The following is a 26,541-nucleotide window of genomic DNA, read 5'->3' as shown; positions in this document are numbered from 1 at the left end:
GAGGGACTGTGGGCACGAGGAGAAGGGGACAACAGAGGATGAGATGGCTGAATGGTATCACCGACTCGATGGACGTGAGTTTGAGTGAACTCCGGGAGTTGGTGGTGGACAGGGAGGCCTGGCGTGCTGCGATTAATGGAGTTGCAAAGAGTCAGACACGACTGAGCAACTGAACTGAACTGAGTATAAGTTCGGCTTCCCTGATAGCTCGGTTGGTAAAGAATCCACCTGCAATGCCTGCTTATATTTTATTTAATGAAGCTTTACATTATATTATCTTCCCTGGTGGTTCAGAGGTTAAAGCATTTGCCTCCAATGTTGGAGACTTAGGTTCAATCCCTGGGTCGGGAAGATCCCCTGGAGAAGGAAATGGTAACCCACTCCAGTATTCTTGCCTGGAGAATCCCATGGACGGAGAAGCCTTGTAGGCTACAGCCCATGGGGTCGCAAAAAATCCGACACGACTGAGCGACTTCACTCACTCACTCACTTACACTATATTTTAATATGTTAGAACAGTATTATTACTGCTCCATGATGTTTACTTTATATTTTATATTCATTAATAATGTTCTTACATAATAATTTAAAATTATTATTTAGTTTTTTAAATTTCCTAGACATTTTTCCATATTTATTAAGATTAGTTTTAAAATAATTTTGCTATGTTCCATTGCACCCTACCCCCAAAATCACATTGGTTCTTTGATTTGAATTCAACTAAATATATAAGTTGAGTTTGGGAAGTATGTCATCTTTGCAATATTGAGACTTCCTCTCAGGAACTTATTTTTTAGGTCCTTCAGTAAGGTTTCATAGTTTTTTTTCTTATGGGCCTTGACATTTCTTGTTAAGGTATGCCTAGGTATTTCATAGTATTTATTCATTGCTAATGAAATATCTTTTTAAAAAGGCATACTTTATAAATGGAAATCACAGTTATTTAGTATTGTGTTTAGGGGGCCCTATATGTAATACCTTTCTTCCTTTTCTGAATTTGGAAGAAACTGAGGCATAGGAGATAAAAATACTGCATTCGTTACTGATAAACTTGACTGGAAAATGTAGCTTTTGACCTGTAGCCAAGTGGGTTTGCTGTATTTCCTCCTGAATTGGATAGATTTACCTCTATAGAAAGAGGTAGTTCTGGCAAATAGTCCACTTACCGTATGGTGGAGAGCACATGAAAATATTTGCTTTCTGCAGTCAGCCAAAGCCAAAAAGAGAACTCGTACGCATCTATTCGTGTCCACTTCCTTCTCCCAAATTCACTAATTAGGTTGTCATTCATTTTCCTCTAGGGTGGAGAGAGGCCATGTTCAGTTCAGTTCAGTGGCTCAGTTGTGTCTGACTCTTTGCGACCCCTGACTGCAGCACGCCAGGCTTCCCCGTGTATCACCAACTCCCAGAGCCTGCTCAAATTCATGTCCATCAAATTGGTGATGCCATCCAACCATCTCATCCTCTGTCATCCCTTCTCCTCCTGCCTTCAATCCTGCCCAGCATAAGGGTCTTTTCAAACGAGTCAGTTCTTTGCATCAGGTGGCTAGATTATTGGAGTTTCAGCTTTAGCATTAGAACTTCCAATGAACAATCAGGACTGATTTCCTTTAGGATGGACTGGTTTGATCTCCTTGCAGTCCAAGGGACTCTCAAGAGTCTTCTCCAACACCACAGTTCAAAAGCATCAATTCTTCAGCACTCAGCTTTGTTTATGGTCCAAGACTCACATCCGTACACGACTACTGGAAAAACCATAGCTTTTACTAGCAAAGAAATGTCTCTGCTTTTTAATATGCTGTCTAGGGTGATCGTAGCTTTTCTTCCAAGGAGCAAGCATCTTTTAATTTCATGGCTGCAATCACCATCTGCAGTGATTTTGGAGCACACAAAAATAAAGTCTGTCACTATTTCCATTGTTTCCCCATCTATTTGCCATAAAGTGATGGGACCAGATTCCATGATCTTAATTTTCTGAATGTTTAGTTTTAAGTCAACTTTTTCACTCCCCTCTTTCACTTTCAACAAGAAGCTCTTTAGTTCTTCTTTGCTCTCTGTCATAAGAGTGGTATCATTTGCACATCTGAGGTTATTGATATTTCTCCCTGCAATCTTAATTCCAACTTGTGCTTCATCCAGCCCAGCATGTTGCATGATGCATTCTGCATATAAGTTAAATAAGCAGGGTGACCATACATAGCCTTGAGGTACTCCTTTCCCGATTTGAAACCAATCTGCTGTTCTATGTCTAGTTCTAACTGTTGCTTCTTGACCTCCATACAGATTTCTCAGGAGGCAGGTAAAGTAGTCTGGTATTCCCATCTCTTTCAGAAATTTCCACAGTTTGTTGTGATCCACACAGTCAAAGGCTTTGGCATAGTCAATAAAGCAAAAGTAGATGTTTTTCTGGAACTTTCTTGCTTTCTCGATGATCCAACGGATTTTGTCAATTTGATCTCTGGTTCCTCTGCCATTTCTAAATCCAGCTTGAACATCTGGAAGATTACGATTCACATACTGTTGAAGTCTGCTTGGAGAATTTTGAGCATTACTTTGCTAGCGTGTGAGATGAGTGCAATTGTGTGGTAGTTTGAACATTCTTTGGCATTGCCTTTCTTTGGGATTGGAATGAAAACTGACCTTTTCCAGAGAGAGGCCATGAGTCTTTCTCTAATGGAAGTCTCTCTTTATGAAAAGAAGCCTTTTCCTTTAACATCTAGGAAAACCATTAATTTTGGTTTTTATCTTATAACTAGCCACTTTACTAAAGTCTCTAAGCTTTTTAGTTGATTCCCTTCCATTTTTATGTTTAGGTATGTATTGACATCATGAACAAATAATGATGTTTGTCTTTTTCCATTATTTATATTTCTTATTTTTCTTATCTTATTGTATTGGCTTTAGTTTGTAGCAATTATAGTGGGTATTCTTGTTTCGTTTCTGACTAAAATAAGAATGCCCTTAGTGTTTCACCATTAAATATGTTTATGGATGACTTCTGATAAGTAAACTTTGTCATTAAGAAGCTTAAATATTCTTCCTAGTTTATTAAGGTTTTTTTTAAAGAAAATTATAAGCTGTTGGTGTTGAATTTATCAAATATTTTTAAAGGGTCTCTTCTGTTGATAATATCCTGTGATTTATTTTTCTTTACCCATGAAATTTACAGAGTCACTAATGTTGAATCATCCTTGTACTTTTGGACTAAATCTTGCCTGATTATAGTGGATTTTGACTTGTTTTAGAGCAAGTTGGATTCAGATTGCTAAAATTTTATTTAGTAGTTTTGCAACTACTATATACTTCAGTAGATTGGTCTATAAGAGTAATGATTCACAGGTTAGAGATTAATTGGTGAACTTTGAAAAGGTGGTCCTGGCTCAGAAGACTTTGGGAAATACCAGGTTTGTTTACTCCTGGACAAGGTCCGTCTAGTCAAGGCTATGATTTTTCCAGTGGTCCTGTATGGATGTGAGAGTTGGACTATGAGAAAAGCTGAGTCCCGAAGAATTGATGCTTTTGAACTGTGGTGTTGGAGAAGACTCTTGAGAGTCCAACCAGTCCAAATGAGATCAGTCCTGGGTGTTCATTGGAAGGACTGATGCTAAAGCTGAAACTCCAATACTTTGGCAAAGAGTTGACTCTTTGGAAAAGACTCTGATGCTGGGAGGGATTGGGGGCAGGAGGAGAAGGGGACAACAGAGGATGAGATGGCTGGATGGCATCACTGACTCAATGGACATGAGTTTGAGTGAACCCCGGGAGTTGGTGATGGACAGGGAGGCCTGGCGTGCTGCGATTCATGGGGTCGCAAACAGTCGGACACGACTGAGCGACTGAACTTAACTGGACATCACAGAGACCTTAATTATACTTATTGTGATTCTTTAAAAGGTAGATTATATGTGGCATGCAGCACTTGCTCATTATTTGACTGCAGAACCTCCTTTTCAAAAAAACATGTATTAAATTCTCTGGGGACTAGTGTTCTGAAACTGGCCTGTAATTCTCCTTTTTGGTATTATCTCTGTGAGTTTTGGTATCAGTATGCTAAACTTGGGAAGTGAAATGGAAAACTTTTTTCTTCTGTGTAACAGTTTAAATAACATAGAGATTATTTGTCCCTTAATGGTTTGCTAGAACTTGCCTGTAAAACCATCTGAACCAGTGGCATTTCTGAGTGATAAAAATGCTTGGAATGCACACACTAGGAAGGCTTCCCCATAGGACATTTTCCTCAACAATCAGTTCTTCGGAACAACTTTTTCTTTTTTTTTTTTTTAAAGGATCAAACAGCTATTTTAGAAAAGCCTAAGAATGTGTGGAAATTAGACTTGAGACATTAGCAAATTGATACTAATCAGGCCTGCATGGTCCTCATCTCTAACAAACAGCATGCTGGCACTGCCTCTGAGTGCCTTGCTGGGGATGTGTGGGGCATTTTCGGTTAAGGGTGCACAGCTGGCACCACTGACTAGCCACTCTAGCTGAAGGCCAAGCTCTGGATCCCTCTCCTCATCCAGTTCCATTTTATCCTCTGGCTTGTACATTTCCCAAGTACTGTAGGGCCATAGATGAGCTCAAACTTTTAAATACTTCCCCTAAGCCATGGACGGAGGAGCTTAGTAGGCTGCAGTCCATGGGGTCGCTAAGAGTCGGACACGACTGAGCGACTTCACTTTGACTTTTCACTTTCATGCATTGGAGAAGGAAATGGCAACCCACTCCAGTATTCTTGCCTAGAGAATCCCAGGGACGGGGGAGCCTGGTGGGCAGCCGTCTATGGGGTCGCACAGAGTCAGACACGACTGAAGCAACTTAGCAGCAGCAGCAAGCCAGCCTCACAGTCCTTGCTTTGGACCTCTGTGGGTAGCATAAGAGGGAGACAGATAATGCTAGGAATTTGGGGTCAGTTTGAGAGGCCTGTATTGGCACTGGGGACTGCGGCCAGGCTAAGCTTGTGTTGGGTCAGCTGGGCAGTGGGGTCTCCTGAACCCAAGTGAGCTGAGCTGAAAGATTGGTCTGGTGGGGGGGTCCCGTAAAGCATAGGAGGGCTGAGTGTCCCTGCAAAAGGTGTATGTGTGTATGTGAGTGTGTCCCTGTCCCTGCAAGAGGCATGTGGGTGTGTGTGAGGTGTGTGTGGGTGTGTAACGTTTATCCCAGATTTCAAGAGGCTGGGTGTCCCTGCAAGAGGCATGTGGGTGTGTGTGTCCCTGTCCCTGCAAGAGGCATGTGGGTGTGTGTGGGTGTGTAACGTTTATCCCAGGTTCCAAGAGGCCTGGGGGCTTCCGGAAAAGCATAAGAGGGCTGGGTGTCCCTGAAAGAGGCGTGTGTGTGTGTATGTGTGTGTGTGTGTGTGTGTGTCCCTGTCCCTGCAAGGGGCATGTGGGTGTGTGCTGGGTGTGTGTGGGTGTGTAACGTTTATCTCAGGTTCCAAGAGGCCTGGGGGCTTCCAGGGATGTAAGGACTGGTCTAGGGTATAGAGATATAGTGAGGCCTAGGAGAGCAGAGGGGGCTGCGGGTCCCTGGAAGAGGCCAGCTTGGGGGAGGGGGACATCGGGGCCCAGGCTCCAAGAGGCCCGGGGCTCCTTCGGGTCTGGGCTGCGCCGGGGGGCCGTTGCGGACTCTGAGAGGCCGGGTCGGCGGCACCAGGGCCCTCCCCGGGCTAACGGGCCAGGCCGTGGGGGAGGCCGGAGGGGGAGGCGGGGTGCCGACCGGGCGGCGGCGCGGGCTCCGGACGCGAGGGCTCCCGCTCCCTCCTCCCGCCCGAGCCAGCCTCAGGCGCCCGGCGCCTCCCCCGGAGCCAGAGCCAGAGCCGGGAGGCCCGGAGCCCGGCCTGCCGCCGCGGCCCGCGGAGGGAGCCGCCGCCGCAGTTGTCGCCGCCGCCGCCGCCAGGCCGCGCCCCGCCCCTGCCGCCGCCGCCGCCGCTCCCCGGTGAGGCTCGCGCTCGAGCTGCCGGCCCCGCCGCCTGGGCCCCGGGCCCGGCCCCTTCCGCGCCGCCCGGGCGATGAGAAGCTGCTTCTGCGTGAGACGGAGCCGGGACCCGCCACCGCCGCAGCCGCCGCCGCCGCCGCCGCCCCAGCGGGGAACAGTTAAGTGAGGGGCGGGCGGGCCGGGTGCCGCGGAGGCTCGGCCGAGCCGGCCCTGCTCCTTCGGGGAACGGGCGGGCGGGCGCGGAACCCGGGCCGAGGGGCGGGCGGGCGGGCGGAGCCGGGCTGCGCCGAGGCCTTGCGGGCTCCGTGCCCGGCCAGCCGCGGGGAAAGGCCCGGCGGCCTCTGCTCGGCCCTGCGCGCGCCGCGGCTTCGCGTCCTGGCTTGGCCTTGCAGCCGGCAGGCGGGCGGATAGCGCGGAGACCCGGGGGCGAGCAGCGACCCCCCGGGCCGGGGCATGTGAAGTCGCCGAGAGCCACGTCCGTCCGGTGAAAGGTGAGGCGGCCCACCTGTGCCAGGGCGCGGCGGCCACCTGCGCAGACCCGGACCGTCGTTTCACTGGCGGGGCCTGGGGTCCACTCTCTGTGGTCACGTGGGTGCCGAGCAGATTGCACCTGAGCCTTGGGCATGATCTGCGGCCTCATCTGTGACCTGAGCAGAGCAGAGAGGACAGCCAAACTCCAGGGCACCTGTCTGCAAGGTGACGTGCTGGTTGAGGCACCCAGGACCCAGAGTACCATCCTCGAAGGGTAGTGAGCCTGTTGATAGTCACCCTATGGGGCAGTGCAAATGAGGCTCCGGGGCAGGGGCCAAGTGAAGAAGGCAGACCCATGAGCATCTTTGTCCTTTGTTACGAACACACAACTCTTCCTAAATCATCAGTCTTTCCCAACCATTAAAAATGACTCTTGTATTCTCTACCCCTCCACAGCCTCTTCAGCCTGGCCCAGAGGAAGGCCCACTGAAGGGCAAAAAGGGAGTGGCTGTTGCCCTTTCTCTGCTCCCTGCCCCCACCCATGAGCCAGCCCCCACTCAGCTTTCTGCCACAAAGCAGACAGCAAGCTAGAATCTCTTTAGGGGCCTTTGTCTCTGGTGGTTCCTTCTCAATATAATCTCATTGTACATTTCTGGACAGCTGGCTGGATCTCATCTCATTTTAACAGGGCAAGAAAATCTTATCAGCTGCACCAGAAAACCTTAGAAAAGTTAGGAGATAAGCTCAGTGGAAGCCGAGACTAACTCAAAAACTCAGCGTACTCAGAAAGTTAGCACAGGAGACAGGTGACATCTTTCTTGCTTGCGGGAAATTGAACTGGCTATTTCAAGATGTTGTGCCTTGCACAGAATATTTAAATGGGGCCTCTGAGAGATGGGGCCTCTTTTGGGACCTGGGCACCAAGACCTGTGCAAAGCAATTGACATAGCAATTACTGGTTCGCTTGAGCCCAGAATCACCTTCTCTGATCCACATTTTTCATTCCTTCCTTCTAGCTTTTAGGCCACACTCCTGATTTATGCTAAAGGCATTTCTCTGCTTTGCCTCCTTCCCACTGGTGGGCTTTTCCCCCACTTCTAGATGGAAGAGTACACCATGATTAAATGCGAGGACGTCAGAATTAGACCTCAGCTTATGCCTTGGCTCTCCTTATTGTGTGTTCTTATGCAAATTAGTGAACTTTTCTGAGCCTCAGTTTCCTCATCTGTAGAGTGAGGCTCATGATAATGTCTATCTCATAGGATTATAGTAAGAAGTAAGAGAAATATAACAGGAGCAATGCTCAACTCCGTGCCTGCCACAGGGCAAGTGGTCAGTAAAAATTAGTGGTTAGTATTCAGGGTTTGTTAACTGGTTAATCAGAAGAGTAGCTTCAATTTTTTTAGTGTGCTTCTCTGTTAGTGGTTGTATTGAGGGCCACTAGGAAAGGATGGGAGTAGAAAGAACGCTGGGCTTGGAATCTCGGGATACCTCCTGGAACCTAGGTAACCCTAGGCAAGTCATGGAACCTCATGGGGCCTTTCAGAATCCCCATTTGCTTATTTATTAAAGAGACCTAAGCATAAAACCTACCCTGTAAGGCTGAACGAGCTAAGGTATGTGAATATGTGTGACACTGTGGGGGGGGGGATCCTCACTAAATTTAAGTGAGGTCTAACCCTAACCCCTAGTCAATTAACTAGGGGTCTAAGACCCTAGTTTTGTGGGTCTGACATTTTGACAATTTGTTGTGGGTGGAAGGAGCTGGCAGAAAAAACAATGCAAGAATATCTTGCCGTACATTTTACAAAACCACACGACCACGTGAACACATTGTGATCTGCTCTCAGGGCCTTGGAAGGGGTGAGTGGGGGCTGGGGAGGGGAACGTCTGAATCCAAGCGTCCTGGGCCCCGCTGCCATAGCAGGTTGAAAGTGCTCCATGCCTTGTGCTCAGAGCACGGTGTCCTTGCCACACTGAAAAGCAATGATGGTGTCGGAGTCAAGCATGGGAAATGTCAAAGGTGCTGTTATGATGATGAAGATAACAAATGACTACATGGCTGGATGTGATGGGCTGAGAACACTGCGTTTAGTTGGCTGCGGCTGAGTGAGCAGGGTCTTGTTTGCTCATTGGGTTGTGGGAGGGGAGGCCTGGGTTCCCTGAATGAGCTGCCTTTCTGCAGGCTGTCCTGGCTCTATCTGAGGCTCTCCCTGGCCTGTGGTGCCTGGCTCCACTGGCTCTCCTTGGCCTCCTGCTCACTGGGCCGCCACTGGGGATTGTGGTTTCCCTGAGTTGTCTGCACTGTTTGCAGTGGGGTTGCCTGCCTCAGATCTCTTCTTCCCCGCTGCTTGGGAGGCAAGGTGTGCTTGACATTACCTCCTTGCTGGGGACATCCTGTGGGTAAGCATTGGTTTACACGACACACTTTTGGTGAGATGCAGAGCTTGTGTAGGCTGAAATGTGAGAGGCCTGTGGGCTCAGAGCCGAGGGGTCACATACTTGAGCTTTGTAGCAGCTCAGACTCCCCTGAAAACTGGAGGGCCATCTTGTTGGGCCTGTGGCTATGGGATTGTTCTACATACACACGCACACACACGCACACACACACACACACACACACACATTTTTTTTTTTTTTCAGGTACTGATTGGCCCAGGAAAATGTTCAAAAGAATACCCTTGGATCCTTTAGAAGAGAGAAATAAATGAATTCTTAATGAGCTAAATATCCCCAGGATGTTTATTGAAATGCAGATCCCAAGGCCTCAAACCCAGACTTTGAATCAGAATATCTGGGGAAGGGACCCCAGAATCTGCCTGTTGAACAAGAATCTTAGGTTGTACTTAATGCTTACTGAAATTTGAGGACCACCATTACAGATGCTTTTTAAAAATATGGTGAAACACACAAAATAAAATTTGCCATCCTAATTTGCTACCTAATGCATTGGTGGCATTAAGTCCATTCATGTTGTTGTACAGCTAACCGCTAGAACTGTTTAATTTTGCAGAACTGAAACTCTGTACAGTTGACTCTTGAACAACATGCGTATGAACTGCGCAGGTCCACTTACACATGGGATTTTTTCAATAATAACTGTTGCAGTACTACACCTTCCCCAGTGAGTTGAATCCCCAGTATGGGAGGGACCGTGAATTTGGAGGGCCACCTATAAGGTATATTCAGATTTCTGACGACTCGGAGAGTTGGTGTTCCTAACTCCTGCATTGTTGGAGGGCTGTCAGTGCTCATTATGGAGCTCCCATTCTCTCCTCCTCCAGCATCTGGCAACCACCATTCTACTTTCTATGAATTTGACTACTGTGAGTACCTCATATAAATGGAATCATGTAGTATTTGTCTTTTTGTGACTGTCTTATTTCACTTAGTATAACAACTTCAGTGTTCATCCACACTGTAGCATGTGTCAGAATTTCCTCCCTTTTAACAATAGTACTCCATTTTTTGTAAAGACCCCATTTTACTTATCCATTTATCTGTCTGTGGACACTTGGGTTACTTCCACCTTTTGGCTGTCGTGAATAATACTGGTGTGAACGTACACATACAAATATCTCTTCGAGACTCTATATCCAGTTCTTTTGGGTATATATCTAGAAGTGGAATTACCAGATCACGTAGTCATTCTCGGAGAAGGCAATGGCACCCCACTCCAGTACTCTTGCCTGGAAAATCCCATGGATGGAGGAGCCTGGAAGGCTGCAGTCCATGGAGTCGCTGAGGGTCGGACACGACTGAGCGACTTCACTTTCACGTTTCATTTTCATGCATTGGAGAAGGAAATGGCACCCCACTGCAGTGTTCCTGCCTGGAGAATCCCGGGGACTGGGGAGCCTGGTGGGCTGCCGTCTATGGGGTCGCACAGAGTCGGACACGACTGAAGGGACTTAGCAGCAGCAGCAGTAGTCATTCTACTTTTAATTTTTTGAGGAATCACCATACTGTTTTCCATAGTTGCTGCATTTCCTTTTCCACCGAGAGTGCCCCAGGTTTCCAATTTTTGCGCATCCTCAACTATACTAATTTGCTAGTAACCGTCTGGAAGGCATAGCAACCCCTTCCAGTATTCTTGCCTGGAGAATCCCCATGGACAGAGGAGACTGGTGGGCTACAGTCCATGGGGTGACTTAGAGTCGGACACGATTAAGCGACTAAGCACAGCACAGTAACTGTCCTCATGGGTCTGAGATGATATCTCACTGTGGTTTTGGTTTGCATTTCCCTAATGAGTAGTAACACTGAACATCTTTTCAGATGCTTTTTGGACATTTGTATATCTCCCTTGGAGAAAAGCCTTTTCAAGTCCTTTCCCCCTTTTTTTTTTTCATCAAGTTATTTGCTTTTTGTTATTGCTCTGTTGTAGGAGTTCTTTGTAGACTTGGATTTTAAGCTCCCATATATTTTGTTTGTTTGTTTTTCTTTCGTTTATGTTTGGCTGCACTGGGTCTTCATTGCTGCATGTAGACTTTCTCCAGTTTCCGTGTATGGACTTCTCATTTGGGCGACTTCTCTTGTTGCTGAGCACAGGTTCTAGAGCACAGGCTCAATAATTGTGATGCACGGGCTTAGTTGCCCCTTGGCATGTGGGATCTTCCCAGACCAGGGATCAAACCCATATGCCCCACATTGCAAAGTGAAAGTTGCTCAGTCATGTCCAACTCTTTGCAACCCCATGGATTCTGTGTGTGTGTGTGTGTGTGTGTGTGTGTGTTGTTGCTCAGTCGTGTCCGACTCTTTGCAACCCTATGGACTGTAGCCCACCAGGCTTCTCTGTCCATAGAATTCTCCAGACAAGAATACTGGAGTGGATTGCCATTCCCTTCTCCAGAGAAACTTCCCAACCGAGGAATCAAACCCTGGTCTCCTGCATGGCAGGCAGATTCTTTACCGTTTGAGCTTCTCTAGGCCAGAATACTGGAGTGGGTAGCCTTTTCCTCCTCCAGGGGATCTTCCCAACCCAGGGATCAAACCCAAGTCTCCTGCATTGTGGGCAGATTCTTCACCAGCTGAACCACAAGGGAAGCCCAAGAATACTGGAGAGGGTAGCCTATCCCTTCTCCAGGGGATCTTCCCTATCCAGGAATCAAACTGGGGTCTCCGGCATTGCAGGCAGATTCTTTACCAACTGAGCTATCAGGGAAGTGTGCATTGCAAGGTAGATTCTTAACCACTGGACCGCCAAGGAAGCCTGGATTTTTAACCTCTTATCAGATATACATGGTTTGCAAATATTTTCTCCCATTCTTTTGTTTCTTTTGATGGAAGTTCTACAAGTTCTTTATATACTCTGTAAAGAAAATATCATGCGTTGTTACAGGTTTATAGGAGTGGAAACTTAGGCCCAGTTCAGTTTGCCTGCCTGTGGTCACACAGCTGTGTCAGAGTTACAGCTCAAGCCCTGGTTCCTCTGAGTCCAAAGCCCACACGTTTTCCTATTCTTCTACTTTACCACCCCGAGCTCCCCTGAGCTAACAGCGTAGAGGCCCTGCCGGGTCTGCAGGAAGTGGCGATGGCTTGAGAAGCGTTCAGCTTCAGGAGAGGAAATGGGAACCCAAGACTGGGGAATCTCCCTTCCGACTACTGGGGTGCTCCTTCCTGTAGACCCTCATCCTTACTTGGATCTTGGAAGGAGCAGAGAAGCGCAGACAGGTTTGGACTGGTTTTGTCTGTTTAGCATTTCATAAGCTTGTTTCAAAGCCCCTTGCTCCTCAGTTTCCCAGACAGCCCGGCCCTTCATGCCACCGCTGTTGCCCTGTGCTCTCCCCGCACTCCTTGCAGCGCTCTGTGCCTGCTATCATTCAGGAAGGCCAGCCCCCACCCCTGCCCCCGGCAGAAAGGAGTGTCCCCTTCATTTACAGTTCCTTTCTTTGAGGACATTCCCTCTAGCCTGTGAGCCCCATGGGCAGTAGCCATGACTTACCTGTCACTGTGTCAGCCAGCACAGTGCCGCTGCACCTGGGCAGTGCATTATCCGGCCTCTGCCCCAGCCCAGACCAATCAGATCAGAACCTGGGGGATAGCTGTAGGTTTTACAGACTCCGCAGGGAGTCTTCACGGAGCCCCTGGCCAGGTCCTCATCCAGCCCACTCGCTGGATCTAGGGCAGACCCACTTCTGGAACCGCCCAGAGTACTGAGGTCCCACCTCCCTTGCTTGGCAGGTGGCTCGGCCCTGGAGTTGTGGTGTTTGTCCTGCACCAGGCATCAGTAACCCCAGCGGGGCACACTCACCATTGCTCCTGCTGCTTTACGTGCCTTAGTCCAATGGAACACAGACAGTTTTGAGAGCAGGACAGGGACTTCATTTATCCATCCTCCCATCCATCCACCCATTTATCCATAGTCTATTTATTGATGATGCAAATTTATTGAGTATTCACTATAGACTAAGTACTATGATGGACATATACCTTTGAACAACTAATGCTCTGCTTGGGAAAGTGTTGAAACCTTCGGAGAGGCAAGACTGTGTTTCTTTACGTGTGTGTGTGTGTGTGTGTGTGTGTGTGTGCCCATGTGGTAAGGTCATGTCCTTGGACAACATCAGGATTCTTAGTGACAGCATCTGTCTGGCTGGGCATTGGGGAAGGTTTGGGGTGAATAGGAGATGTGACTCAGAGTTTGAATGGTGGGGTGGGTGCCATAGGGGAGGGACTGGGTGCTCTTGGGCAACCTGTGTTAGGGAGGGAGAGACTGAAGGACTTACTCTGAGGATGCTCCCCAGGGATGATGACCTTTAGGCTCCTTTTTCCCTGCCCGCCTCAATTTCCTTCCTTCGTCAAACATCCGATGAGTTCCTACTGCTTTGTTCTCAGACTTTGGACTGTGGACCAGCTGTTTCAGCATCTACCTGGATCTTGTTAGAAATGCAGCTTTTCAGGCACCGAGTCAGCATCTCAGGGAGTGGGTGTAGGACTCTGTTTTCGTGAATTCTCTAGGTGACTCAAGCACGCTAGAGTTCGAGAATGTCAGGCTTTCCATCTTCGTCACTGCTCCATGCTCAGCACAAGAGCTTTTTACAAACATTTGTGGGCTGACTGTTATGTACCAGGTCCTGTTCGGTACTAGGGATGTGGAGATGCCTCAGAGGGAGGATGGCGAGGTCAGCCAGGTTGAAGGTATCAATGGGACACGCAGGTGACAGTAGCCAGCAGGGCACCAGATACACATCTGAGTCTTAGGAGAAAAATCCCAGCCTTGGAGGTAATTTGGAAGTCATCAGCACACACAGGTAGAATGACCATATGACCAAAGAAACTCTTAAGGCCCATGTGAAAGTCAAGAGTGCGGGTGGTGATGAGGCGGGGTGTCTACTGACCTGAAGCCAGGTGTTCTGACGATTCTGGCCCCAGGGCCCATTTGTCCATGTCGAGGTGACATGTTAGCATTTTTACTCAGCAGACACTGTGGCCATCAAGCCAAGGCTGTGACGGTTTCCTGTCACTGAATATTAGGCAAACGGCCAGCTGGCTCTTGGGGCCTCCTGGGATGGTTTCATTTGTAGGGCGTCTGCCTTCCATGGGGGTCCACCTTCTGCCTTCTCTCCAGGGGCCACTATGGTACTAAGACTTGATGGGAGTGGGTAGGGATGACCTTCATCTGCAGTAACTGTGAGCAGGTTGAGGTGGGGCTCACAGAGTCCTGGAGAATGCCCCCTCCTCCCCAGCACCAGGCTCCCTAGTTTTGCAGAGCCGGGCCTGTAGGGGCAGGCCTTTGGCCACAGCCGTGCTGTAGAACTTGATCCGGATTTATTTTGGGAGAGTGTATTCTGGGATCCAGCACTGCACTGTGCTGCAGCCACTCAAACCCTAGGCCCACCTCACATGGTTTATGATAAATCTGTTTGGCTATCAAATGGTTAATGCCAGTCTAAGCAGAGGTCTGATGGGGTGGATGCATTTGTACACCAGATTCTTCTATTAGAAGTAACAGACTTTTACTGGGAAAAAAAAAAAAGGAAGTGCTTGCCATTGTTAGTTCCCTGGCTGGAAAGTTCTTTGTGATCCAGGGGAGCTTAGGAAAATTCTTGCTTTCATTCCCCAGTATCTTAGCAGCCTTCCCAGCAGCCTGTGGCCTGTTGCCACCAGATCGTACTCGACAGCATTTGTCAGAACGATTTGGTTTCTGACTGGTCACTTGGATCAAATGTCCAGGCCAAAGTACAGGAGGCACCAGGAGGCTATCCTGAGGTTCCACAGTGGCCGCCTCTTAGCCTGTGTGCGCGATCCCTGTGGGTGGTGCGCAGAGCCGGCTGGGGTTTGCCTGGGTGCTGCGTGGACCCTGACCTTAGCCTGCAGTCTCCTGAGGAGGTAGGGCTCTGCATGCGCCATGGCTGCCTGTGGTGGCTGGGTTTCTGTATTTATGTGTGTTGTGGGCACGTGGGTGAAGCCTAGCCTCCTCCCTGTCCTTCTGTCCCCTGCTTAAGATTTGTTAGCAGGAAGGAACTGGTAGTTATGGGGTAACAGAGATGAGCAGGGGTTCCTGCAGCCCACCGGCACCACTGAGCTGCTGGGAAGCAGGCAGAGAGCTGCTCCACGCCGGGCTGCAGCTTTTCCGCAGGGAGGGTCTGCTTTTCGGTCGTTTGCTGTGGGGAGTGAAATATTCATCCACTGCTTTTCCCCAGCTCTGCAAGCTGGTAGATGTGGGCAGACAGTTTACGTCTTTTCTGCCCTTGACTTTGGATTTCAGACAATCCGATCACAAGTTCATCCTTCTGTAGAGACTTAATTAACCCACTGGTTTTGTCACTTCAATCCCAGTAGCCCTATCTAACCTGCCCTGCCCCTCAATACTTTGATATTACTCTCCTCCAAAGCTGTGTGTGAGTCCCACCTTCAGCCCTGGTGGGCAGCACAGGCTCCGCTTCTGAGCTGGTCTTCCTTCCTTGCCCTGGGATCCTGCTGTGCCTCCTTTGAAGGCAGCATCCACTGCCCTCCGGCAGTTGTTGCCTCCCCCCACCCCCAAAGTGCTTTAAACTCCTCGGCTCATGCCCTACCCTGCTGCTGGAGGGGCCTCGGTGGAGAGAGGCCTGAGCTCTGTTAGTTGGGTTTTGATTTCAGTACAGGAGTTGATAAAACGAGATAAACCCCAGGCTCACAGGGCCGGGGAAATTAAACAGAGATGATATCAAAGTTCCCCTGAGTTTTCAACTGTGATTCAGTAGCTTAGTTTTCTCCCAGACTGCGGCCGGGAGGCACGCCTTTGATTCTGAAACAATGTTCAGCATCAGTTAAGCCCAGCACTGCTGACTTTTAGGGATTAAGCACACTGTCGTAGTAATTGTTTGATCAGCTACAAGGGAGCCGTGTGCTGTCTGTGTGAAGGGGCTTTATAGTTAAAGTTCATTTCTCTGTGAACCTGGGGTGACAGCCTTGGTGAGGTGCTGCTGTGCCGGGGGGCTGGGGCCTCCCCCAGGCACTGTTTGCTGCACATGTAGGAAGCTCTTGTCTTACCCAGTGTCGTTGGATGGAACTTATTGAGCACGGCTGGAAAAATCCTGCTGGCCTGGAAAACACACCTCACCCTAACTGGCCCCATCCAGTCCCTCAGTCCCAGGATGTACCACACACACACATACTCTCATCCTCCTGCCTGCTGTCTTTCTCCCCTTGCCTTGTGGAGAAATCCTCTCAGGACAGAGACAGGCACAGCTGCCCAGAATGAGGCTCTGTAGCCCCCAGCCTTGGCGATGATCTCAGTGAGGCTGGCTGCACGCTCGGGATAGTTCAGTTCAGTCGCTCAGTCGTGTCTGACTCTTTGCGACCCCATGAATCGCAGCACGCCGGGTCTCCCTGTCCAGCACCATCTCCCGGAGTTCACTCAGACTCACGTCCATCGAGTCCGTGATGCCATCCAGCCATCTCATCCTCGGTCGTCCCCTTCTCCTCCTGCCCCCAATTCCTCCCAGCATCAGAATCTTTTGCAATGAGTCAACTCTTCGCATGAGGTGGCCAAAGTATTGGAGTTTCAGCTTCAGGATCATTCCTTCCAAAGAAATTCCCAGGGCTGATCTCCTTCAGAATGGACTGGCTGGATCTCCTTGCAGTCCAAGGGACTCTCAAGAATCTTCTCCAACACCACAGTTCAAAAGCATCAATTCTTTGGCGCTCAGCCTTCTTCACAGTCCAACTCTCACATCCATACATGACCACAGGAAAAACCATAGCCTTGATTAGACAGACCTTTGTTGGCAAAGTAATGTCTCTGCTTTTGAATATGCTATCTAGGTTGGTCATAACATTTCTTCCAAGGACTAAGCGTCTTTTAATTTCATGGCTGCAATCACCATCTGCAGTGATTTTGGAGCCCCCCAAAATAAAGTCTGACACTCTTTCTACTGTTTCCCCATCTATTTCCCATGAAGTGATGGGACCAGATGCCATGATCTTTGTTTTCTGAATGTTGAGCTTTAAGCCAACTTTTTCACTCTCCACTTTCACTTTCATCAAGAGGCTTTTTAGTTCCTCTTCACTTTCTGCCATAAGGGTGATGTCATCTGCGTATCTGAGGTTATTGATATTTCTCCCAGCAATCCTGATTCCAGCTTGTGTTTCTTCCAGTCCAGCGTTTCTCATGATGTACTCTGCATATAAGTTAAATAAGCAGGGTGACAATATACAGCCTTGACGTACTCCTTTTCCTTTTTGGAACCAGTCTGTTGTTCCATGTCCAGTTCTAACTGTTGCTTCCTGACCTGCATACAGATTTCTCAAGAGGCAGGTCAGGTGGTCTGGTATTCCCGTCTCTTTCAGAATTTTGCACAGTTTATTGTGATCCACACAGTCAAATGCTTTGGCATAGTCAATAAAGCAGAAATAGATGTTTTTCTGGAACTCTCTTGCTTTTCGATGATCCAGAGGATGTTGGCAATTTGATCTCTGGTTCCTCTGTCTTTTCTAAAACCAGCTTGAACATCAGGAAGTTCTCGGTTCCTGTATTGCTCAAGCCTGGCTTGGAGAATTTTGAGCATTACTTTACTAGCATGTGAGATGAGTGCAACTGTTCGGTAGTTTGAGCATTCTTTGGCATTGCCTTTCTTTGGGATTGGAATGAAAACTGACCTTTTCCAGTCCTGTGGCCACTGCTGAGTTTTCCAAATTTGCTGGCATATTGAGTGCAGCACTTTCACAGCATCATCTTTCAGGATTTGAAATAGCTCCCTGGAATTCCATCACCTCCACTAGCTTTGTTTGTAGTGATGCTTTCTAAGGCCCACTTCACATTCCAGGATGTCTGGCTCTAGATGAGTGATCACACCATCGTGATTATCCGGGTCGTGAAGATCTTTTTTATACAGTTCTTCTGTGTATTCTTGCCACCTGTTCTTAATATTTTCTGCTTCTGTTAGGTCCATACCATTTCTGTCCTTTATTGAGCCCAGCTTTGCATGAAATGTTCCCTTGGTATCTCTAATTTTCTTGAAGAGATCTCTAGTCTTTCCCATTATGTTCTTTTCCTCTATTTCTTTGCATTGATTGCTGAAGAAGGCTTTCTTATCTCTCCTTGCTATTCTTTAGAACTCTGCATTCAGATGTTTATATCTTTCCTTTTCTCCTTTGCTTTTCACTTCTCTTCTTTTCACAGCTATTTGTAAGGCCTCCCCAGACAGCCATTTTGCTTTTTTGCATTTCTTTTCCATGGGGATGGTCTTGATCCCTGTCTCGGGATAGACAGGGACCAAACGACCTGTGAGATTAAGCTAGGAGGACTAGGTCAAGGTCAGTGCTGCCAGGGTACTCTCTACTCTTCCGACCCTGCCCGAGATCAGACATGACTCCCAGGTGCTGCTACCATCGTCATTCCTCCCCTAACATTTCCTGAAAATCCACTTAGCTTCAGGTTGGCTCCTTTCTAGAGTTCTCAGAAATCTCAGTCTCTGTTATCTTGTCATCTAAAACATCGAGTGAACTTTTGGCTTTTCCTCTAGGGACCCTCCTTGCAGCCACAGCCTGGGCAGTAGAAGTTTCCCCCATCCCCTGCCCCCAACTCCGTTGGCCCTGCAACTTGCAGTTGGTAATGGAGGCCCCCCCACCCGTGTGCTGTTGTGTTCACACCATGCTGTACATCACCCTGTTCCCTCCTGTGCAGCACGCGGGTCTCCCTCATTAGGCCTAAATTTACCTCTGTCCTACACAAACATGGCCTTAGCTCATTTTTATTGCTGTAAATTATTTATGAGGGAAATGTTGCGTCTGGAAACTGAGGTGTGAGAAAAATTAATCCCATGTTACTTTTATCTCTCAATACTTTTCTCCCCCTCGCTTCACTTACTGGATTACTTACTGCTAGAGAAAGGAGAGCTTTGGCATTTTAAAATATAATTGGTGCTGAGAGCACTTTCTTGATCAGGTATGGGATGGGAAGTTGGGTCTCTCTCTGCCCAGTGTGTGGAAAGTACACCAGATTGGGGAGGGAGGGTCGGAGGCCCCTGGGGCTCTGCCTTCTGCCAGCCCACGGCATCTGAGAACTCCAGGCCTCTGTTTCTTTTCTCTAAAACAGGGATTAATATGCTCCAGTCCCCTTCCTAGGTTTGGTGTGAGCTTTTTTGGAGAAAGCTTTTTTGGTAATTGCAGGGCACTGCTCAGATGCGGGGAGGTGTGTTAATGCTTTCTGTGTGCAGCTAGAATTTGGAGCTGGAGGTGGATGCTAGGCTGGGCAAAGAGAGCTGAGGAAGACGCCCGTTGTTGCAAGCACGCCTGGCATTTTCTGCTTCAGCCCAGCGTCAGCGTCTTGCCAGACAGGTTAATGGTGGTCTTAAACCACCCGCCCCGCTCTCTGCCCCTCTCCCCAGGAAGCTCTGCTCTGCAGCTACCCACCCCCACCCCCACCCCATTAATGGCCTCTTCTCCCCTTCGCCGAGGCCTGGCTTGTGACCCGGGCAGCCGCGGCCGCTGCGGTGCCATACCCTTCGGGCCGGAGGTTCCGCGCAGCCCAGGGAGCGCCGAGTGCTAGTTAATAAATGGCCTTTTGTGAGGAAGGTCAATTGAAGTGACGGTAGAGACGCTGTTAAGAGTAATTTGCAGTCAGAAAATATGTAATTCAGGGCAAGCGGCTCTGAGTGATTGCCTCTGCCATGGATATCTTGGGCGTTTCTCATTAAAAGCTTCCTTTGCTGGTGGTGGCGCTTTCCTCCGCCGCCCCAGCGAGGAGTCATTTGTCTGTATTTCACAAAGGCTGCTGGATCCCCCAGGGCACTGCCACTGGGGGGGGGGGGTGTGTGTGAGGGGGGGAGGCTTGCATCTGAGATGCTCAGTGCAAATGCCCTGCCCGCCGCATCCTCCCAGCCTGCAGGCCCACCGCCCGCCGGCCGGCTCCTTTGTCTGCTCAGGAGGCTGCCCGCAGCCATCTTGGGGCCCGGTGCCCGGCTGCCCGGTGCATTGTGGGAGCAGCGGCGTCAGCCTTCCCTGCTCCTGCAACTTGCTCGCGCTGCAGAGCAAAGGAGGGTGGTTGGTACCTGGACCGGGATGCAGTGACCCGAGGATGGGGCATCTCTCAGCGTATAAAATATTTCTTATTTATTCCCATGCTCCCCACCCCCCACCTCAGATAGTAGAGGCAGCACTATCTTAATAATAATAAAACTTACGTCTCATGCTCTTTATTAAATTCACAGCATGATATTTTAGCACTGGCAGAATTCAGTGCCTTCTGTTAATGAGTTGTTAATTGCAAAGCATTTCGGTAACCAACAGCAGGTATACCAGTATTTTGCTAACGGCAGCGATGTTATTTCCATGTTAACCAAGAATACCGAGTTTTCCAAATGAAGTACTTTTTGATCAGGGTTTGCTTTGGATTCCGCTGGTGCAGAGAGTGAATCCTAAACCTTCCTGATTGGGGGCATCCCTGCGGATTCATTCAGTAAATATTCACTTAGTGCCTACTGTGTGCAGGAAGCATTGAGTCCTGTGCTTTATGCAGATAAACCTGCCTGGTAAATGAGATCTTAAAATAGAAAATGATTCAGTGATTCGGTGTGGTGTCCTGCCCCCGCTGTCCTTTACTTGCAGAAGCTTATTTTCAGTAGAATTAAGTAAGGTTTAACTTAGTTTGGCTTTTGTCATAAACAGAAGCTGAGACTGTGGCTGCTGCCAGGCGCTTCCTAGCCTTGATCGGGGAATTAGCTCCCTGGCACTGACGGGCCTGTTTCCGGAGCCTTTTGTGGGTTCCAGGGAATGCTGATTACATGGTGACTTGCATACAGCCCTCTGGTGGTTTCTACGGAGGACGCTGTAGTCATTTTTAACGTCCTCTGCCTTTTCTGATTCTAGGCTGAGAACTTACAATATTCCTACTGGCTGCCTAGTTAGACAAGAGTGTTTGGTTTGCTTTAGCAGCAGTAACCAGCCTTGAGAGATCTGACAGACCTACAGCCAGTGGAATGTAATCACTGCGGAAGGAGGTAGAATTTAACTTGCTGTTTTCCACTGCTGGTCCTTTGAAAAAGCTCTAGAAGCCATTTGCGTAAGGTGTTACCATTTTATATGCTTTCTGGTGCACTGCCACTCGAGCTGCCCAGACCCAGTGCTCTCTATATTCTGCTGGTCTCCTCCGGTCGCATCAGGAGGCAGGCAGCAGCAGAATAATAATTTCATTTCCCTCCCTTTCTCCCAGTGTCCGACAAGAATTACAGTCATTGTTAGTGTTTAGCTTTGAGTAAGTGTCCACATGACCCTAGGATTAAACACAACAAAGGGACCCACCAGTCCTCTTGGAAACAGCAGTAACCACGTTTCTGGCCAATTACACTGGATCCTTGTGTCCCTCACTTACCCTTCTCGTCTGCATTTCATTGAGGGCCTACTGTGTGCCAGGGAACCTCTCCAGGCCCTTCGTTTACGGGATTCCCTTAGTTCTCACAGCAGCTCTGCAGCTGTCAGTGTCCTGAACCTTTGCTTGCCTGCTCACCAGCTGTAAGTCATGGAGCCTGGACTCCATTGCCTTGCTGTGTCCTCCATGGCGAGAGCACTTTCCTCTATGTGTTCACAAAGCTCTGTCCCCCCAACAGCCCACCCTTGGATGTAGTCATGGCTGTGGATTTGGAGGGCTGTTATTCTGCCGGAAGATGCTGTGAAGGGGAGAGATGGAAGGTGTTGCTAGATTTAACCATGTCTGATTTATCCTCAGAGAAGCTGCTGGTATCTGTCCGGAAGTCAGACAGCAGGATGGGAGAGTGTTCAAAACTAACTTGAGAAAAGCAGGGGCTGGAGATGACTTGAATTCTCTCTTTTTTTTTTAATAGAATATTTGTTTATGTATTTGGCTGTGCCAGGTCTTAGCTGGGGCACATGGGATCTTTGATCTTTGCTGAAGCATTCGAACTCTTAGTTGTGGCATGTGGGATCTAGTTCCCCGACCAGGGATCGAACCCAGGCCTCCTGGCTTTGGGAGCGCAGAGTCTTAGGCACTGGAGTGAGTGAGTGAGTAAGTGAAGTCGCTCAGTCGTGTCTGACTCTTTGCCACCCTGTGGACTACCAGGCTCCTCCGTCCATGGGATTCTCCAGGCAAAAATACTGGAGTGGGTTACCATTTCCTTCTCCAGGGGATCTTCCCAACCCAGGGATCGAACCCGGGTCTCCCGCATTGGAGGCAGACGCTTTAACCTCTGAGCCACCAGGGACCACCAGGGAAATCCCTGCGTGAATTCTTGATCTAAGAAAAGGGTCAGGTAAAGCCAGGGCTCCCTTAGCTGGTCCAAGCTAAGTTCCGGATATTTGCCCCAGGATTCTCGTTCTGTTTGAGACTTTGTATTGCTCACTTTAAATGCTCCATTTGAATTTTGCGCTTTCTTTTTCCTTTTTGGAATCAGGAGCAAGCCACCATGCCTGAAGTCAAAGACCTTTCGGAAGCCTTGCCAGAGACGTCAATGGATCCCATCACAGGAGTCGGGGTGGTGGCTTCTCGGAACCGAGCCCCGACAGGCTACGATGTGGTGAGTCAAGATTCACTGATTTGGCAAATATTTGTTTCCTTTGTTCAAGACCCTCTGAACGTTGTGTGTAAGATGTGTTTCTGCACTCTAAGAACTTAAACAGGAAGGGAAAGCATCACCAGCGGCAAGGTGTGGGGAGTGTCCTGGCTGGACCTGAGCCCATCTGGGCTGTTGCTTGGCCTTAGCTGGGTCGCTTGACCTCTGTGATGGTCATCTTCACATTCTGTAAAATTAAGGGATTGAATTAGTTGATTTCCAAAGTCCTTTTTAGTTGTGACATTTCGTGAAAAGAATCTAAGCATCTGAAAGACCCTTGGTTGTCACAGATTGTCTTGTATAAATGCTAAAAATATATTGACATGCGTTTATATAGCTTCTTACAGTTTACAAAGCAGTTTTTCCCACCCATGAACTCAGCTGGCTCTCACAATTCCCTGGAGGGTGGGAGGGCAAGTTGCCTTCCGTCCACTGTGCTGATCAGGAGAACACAAGCTCCGAGAAGGGAAGGAATGGAGGCCCAGCGCCTGGGAGTGGATGACCGCATCACCACAATTTAGTAGACAATTCGCTTTGCTTTTCAGCACACGTCTGTGCTGATGTTCAGTAGTACCAATGACTCGGATTAATTATATTGTTTTTTCAGTAGATAAATTCCAACTTGGGTGGGGCTTAAAATGTGCAGAGGAACTATTGGGAGGCTTTAGTTAACAGTGACTATTGTCATGTGTTCTGAACTTCTAAAGTGGACTTTTTAAAAATTATCATTATCTATATTTATTTTTGGTTGTGCTCGATCTTCATTGCTGTGTGAAGGCTTTTCCCTAGTTACGGTGAGCGGGGGCTACTCTCTAGCTGTGGTGCGAGGGCGTCTCACTGTATGGCTTCGCTTATAGCAGGGCACAGGCTCTGGGGCATGTGGGCTTCAGTGGCCGTGGCACGTAGGCTTAGCTGCCCCGTGGCATGTGGGATCTTCCCGGATCAGGGCTCGAACCTGTGTCTCATGCATTGGCCGGTGGATTCTTTACCACTGAGCCACCAGGGAAGCCCCTAAGTGGCCTTATTTTTCACTTTCCTTATTTTGTTTGATGAGGATGAGATGGTTGGATGGCATCACTGACACAATGGACATGGGTTTGGGGGGACTCCGGGAGTTGGTGATGGACAGGGAGGCCTGGCGTGCTGCGGTTCATGGGTTTGCAAAGAGTCGGACGCGACTGAGAGACTGAACTGAACTGAACTGGTTTTGTCTGGGATGACGTTTTATTCTTGCTCATTGAAAATGTATACCCAGAATACAGAAGAGTAAAAGAATATAAGTCTCATGCGTCAGCACTGAAAACCTGGCACAGTGATAGAATCAGTGTCTGATGTGAGGTGTGAGTTGGGAGGGGCATGTCTCGCCTAGTCCAGAAGAAGCCCTAAGGCAGGGTTTCTCACCCTTGGTATTACTGACATCTTGGGCCAGGTGATCAGATAGTAGTATGTGGTGGGGCGGTCTCGTGCATGGCGGGGACAGCATCCCTGGCCTCTTCCTACTTGATGCCGACAGCCCCAGCCCCCAAGGTGTGACAGCCAAAAACGTGTTCAGACTTGCACAAGTCCCCAGGCAGAGGGGGCAGGCAGGCAACATCAGCCCCGTGGTGAATAGTGCCTGTCGCGTCAGCCCACGCTGGCTCCCATGTGAGGAAGGGGGAGCCTGTTACAATCCTCCACATCACTTTCCCAGCTGCTGGAAAGCTTATAAACATTTTTAAAGTGAACGAATGGGGGAATCTTTTTTTCTTTTTTTGACAAAGATTTGAGTCGTACCTGCTGCCTGACTTCAAAGCACTGTTTGAATGTATAACTTGCCATAAAATAGAATCATTAGGTATGGCTTTGTGCCATAAAACTCTTGGGGAAGCTAATAAAAATGTTCCTTATTTGAGAAGCCCAAGTGTCTTTTGATGAATTAGATATGAAGCAGCGCGTCGTGAATCAGGGCAGGGGCTTGGTGCGTGCCTGTCTCTGGGAGGACCGTCTCCAGGGTGACTCTCCGGGTGGGGGGCAGGGCTGGGGGGAGGTGGAAACCTGGGTCTTCTGGCTGTTCCCTCGTATGGATCTGTGTCTTTAACATTCTGCTGGCCCCTTTGGGGTCACTGTGAATGCCGGGCGAGTGGGCGGCAGATGGCCTTTGATAGTCTGGTTTTCTGAAAGTCTTGGTGAGTCTGACAGGAGCAGAATCTATCCCTATCATTTTCTCCTAACGTCGAGCTCAGGGCAGAAGAGCGCGGTGTCAAATGAGTGAGATTAATAAGCACATTTCGCGGTGGGGCCGCACCAGGCATCATCGTGAAAGGTGAGCAGGCCAGGAGGCTCCAGAGGGTCAGCTCGGCAATTACCCAGCCTCCACACGCCAAGACTGAGTGTCCGAGCTTCTCCGAAAGCCCTTCCGGGGAGAGATGCAGGAGTCCTGTCTTTGTGCTGACCGCCAGACTCTTCTCAGACAAGCATCTGCCTCCTCAGAGGTCTGACCCTGAGTTCAAGGGGGATGGGGAGGACACCCCGCTTCCCTTTATCCAGAGTTTAGTGGGAGGTTGACATCTGAACTGAAGTGCCAGGCTTTTGGCGGTGGCCAGGCTGCAGAGATGCCGAGACAGAAGTGCAGTGGCCGAAGGAGGCTGTGCTGTGGACTATGGCCGGGGCCTCTCCAGCATGTGCTGGAGGCCTAATCCCTCTGTGCACTCAGAGCACGCTAAGTACCGTGACACACAGACCCGAGAGTGGACGCCAGATGGACCGCTGACCCTCAGTGGCACAACCATTTTAAAATGAGCAGAGGCCCTGGTGCTGCTTGAAGTAAAAGATGCCACCTGTTTGTTTATGAAAATTGAATTTGACAACTTGTCTGCCAGTCAGGGGATGGTTCCTCAGGTAGGGGCTGGAGATCACTTGCTAAACTTCTCAGTTTACCGTCCCTGTTTCTGCAGCTGCCTCTGAAATAGCCTCCTTTTCCTGCCCGGCAGCCACAGGCTCAGATGTAGAACATTGCTGCCAAGGCCCAGGTCTGTCCGCTGGCCCCTCCGTGCCCAGCCTCTGCCCTCTCCTGGCTACCTTCGTTCTGACAGCGGCGTTTAGAACTGCCAGGTGTGGGGGCCCAGCCAGACTGAGTCTTGGCCTCCCAGAGACCTGGAGATTTTTTTGGTCTTTTTCTTCGCTGTGCTCTAAGAGCTCCGTCCTTCCCTTCCTAAGAAGCCCTGTGTGCAAATGGGAGTCTTGGTGGCATAGTGACCCAGAAGTGACAGTTTATCACCTAGTTCAAAGACTGTTCCCAGACGCCCAGGTCGGGGGTTCTCACGCTTTGGAGGGCCTCAGTCCTCTGGAGAACCCCACACCCTGGATTCCTGCTGCAGTAGGTCTGGGGTGGGGCTGAGAGCTTGCATTCTAACCGATTGCCCACTGATGTTGATGCTGCTGGTTCAGGGGCCGCACTTTGAGAACTGCTGGTCTAAGTTAAGTCATTCTTAAATAATATGTACCTATGGACCCCACAAGTCTAACTCAGGAAGGGCTGTACTAGCTTTTCCTGTTAATTTTTGACGTGTCCTGATTTAGAGTTTAGAAAGTCTCAGGGGATGTGTGTATGTGTTTGTGGGTTTTTAAAAAATACAAATGAGATGGTACCATTTATACACTCATAACTTAAAAATTTTATTGTGGGCTGAGCTCGATATCAGTCTATATAGAAGTATCAGCTCCTCTTAATAATGCGTATTTATTGTTTGGCCATTTCCTAGGTGGTGCTAGCAGTAAAGAAGCTGCCTGCCAATACAGGAGACATAAGAGGAGTGGGTTCAGTCCCTGGGTTGGGAAGATTCTCCTGGAGAAGGGCATGGCAACCCGCTCCAGTATTCTTGCCTGGAGAATCTCCTGGACAGAAGAGCCTGGCAGGTTACAGTCCATAGTGTCACAAAGAGTCGACAGGACTGAAGTGACTTAGCACACATGCACGCCAAAATTTGGCTAATAGTTCAATATTGGAGAATATTGAATTTGTTCCCATTTTTGTTTTTAATGCAATAAACAACACCCTGTGTCTGTATTTTGGCATGGCCATCCTATTAGTGCCATAGAACAATAGGTTGAAATTACTGGGTCAGAGTGTTCACATTTTAAACTTGGTAAGTGTTGCCTATTGTTTTCA

General features: G+C 48.9%; 1 protein-coding gene across 3 annotated transcripts in view; it reads left to right on the top strand.

Annotated features, from left to right (window-relative positions):
* Positions 1-5,926: 5,926 nt before the first annotated feature.
* The window catches only part of MVB12B (multivesicular body subunit 12B), a 215,042-nt gene continuing 194,427 nt past the window's right edge, over positions 5,927-26,541 (top strand). For all 3 annotated transcript variants that reach the window (XR_009600100.1, XM_027966440.3, XM_042245702.2), the window contains exons 1-2: positions 5,927-6,091; positions 22,236-22,358. Coding sequence is in view for 2 of the 3 variants with exons in the window: in XM_027966440.3 (XP_027822241.1) it covers positions 6,008-6,091; positions 22,236-22,358 (207 nt within the window). In the remaining variant the exon portion in view is untranslated. The remainder of the gene's footprint in view (positions 6,092-22,235; positions 22,359-26,541) is intronic.

Source organism: Ovis aries, chromosome 3 (assembly GCF_016772045.2).
Source record: "Ovis aries strain OAR_USU_Benz2616 breed Rambouillet chromosome 3, ARS-UI_Ramb_v3.0, whole genome shotgun sequence".
Classification (NCBI taxonomy): domain Eukaryota; kingdom Metazoa; phylum Chordata; class Mammalia; order Artiodactyla; family Bovidae; genus Ovis; species Ovis aries.
This window is presented reverse-complemented; position numbering and strand designations above follow the sequence as displayed.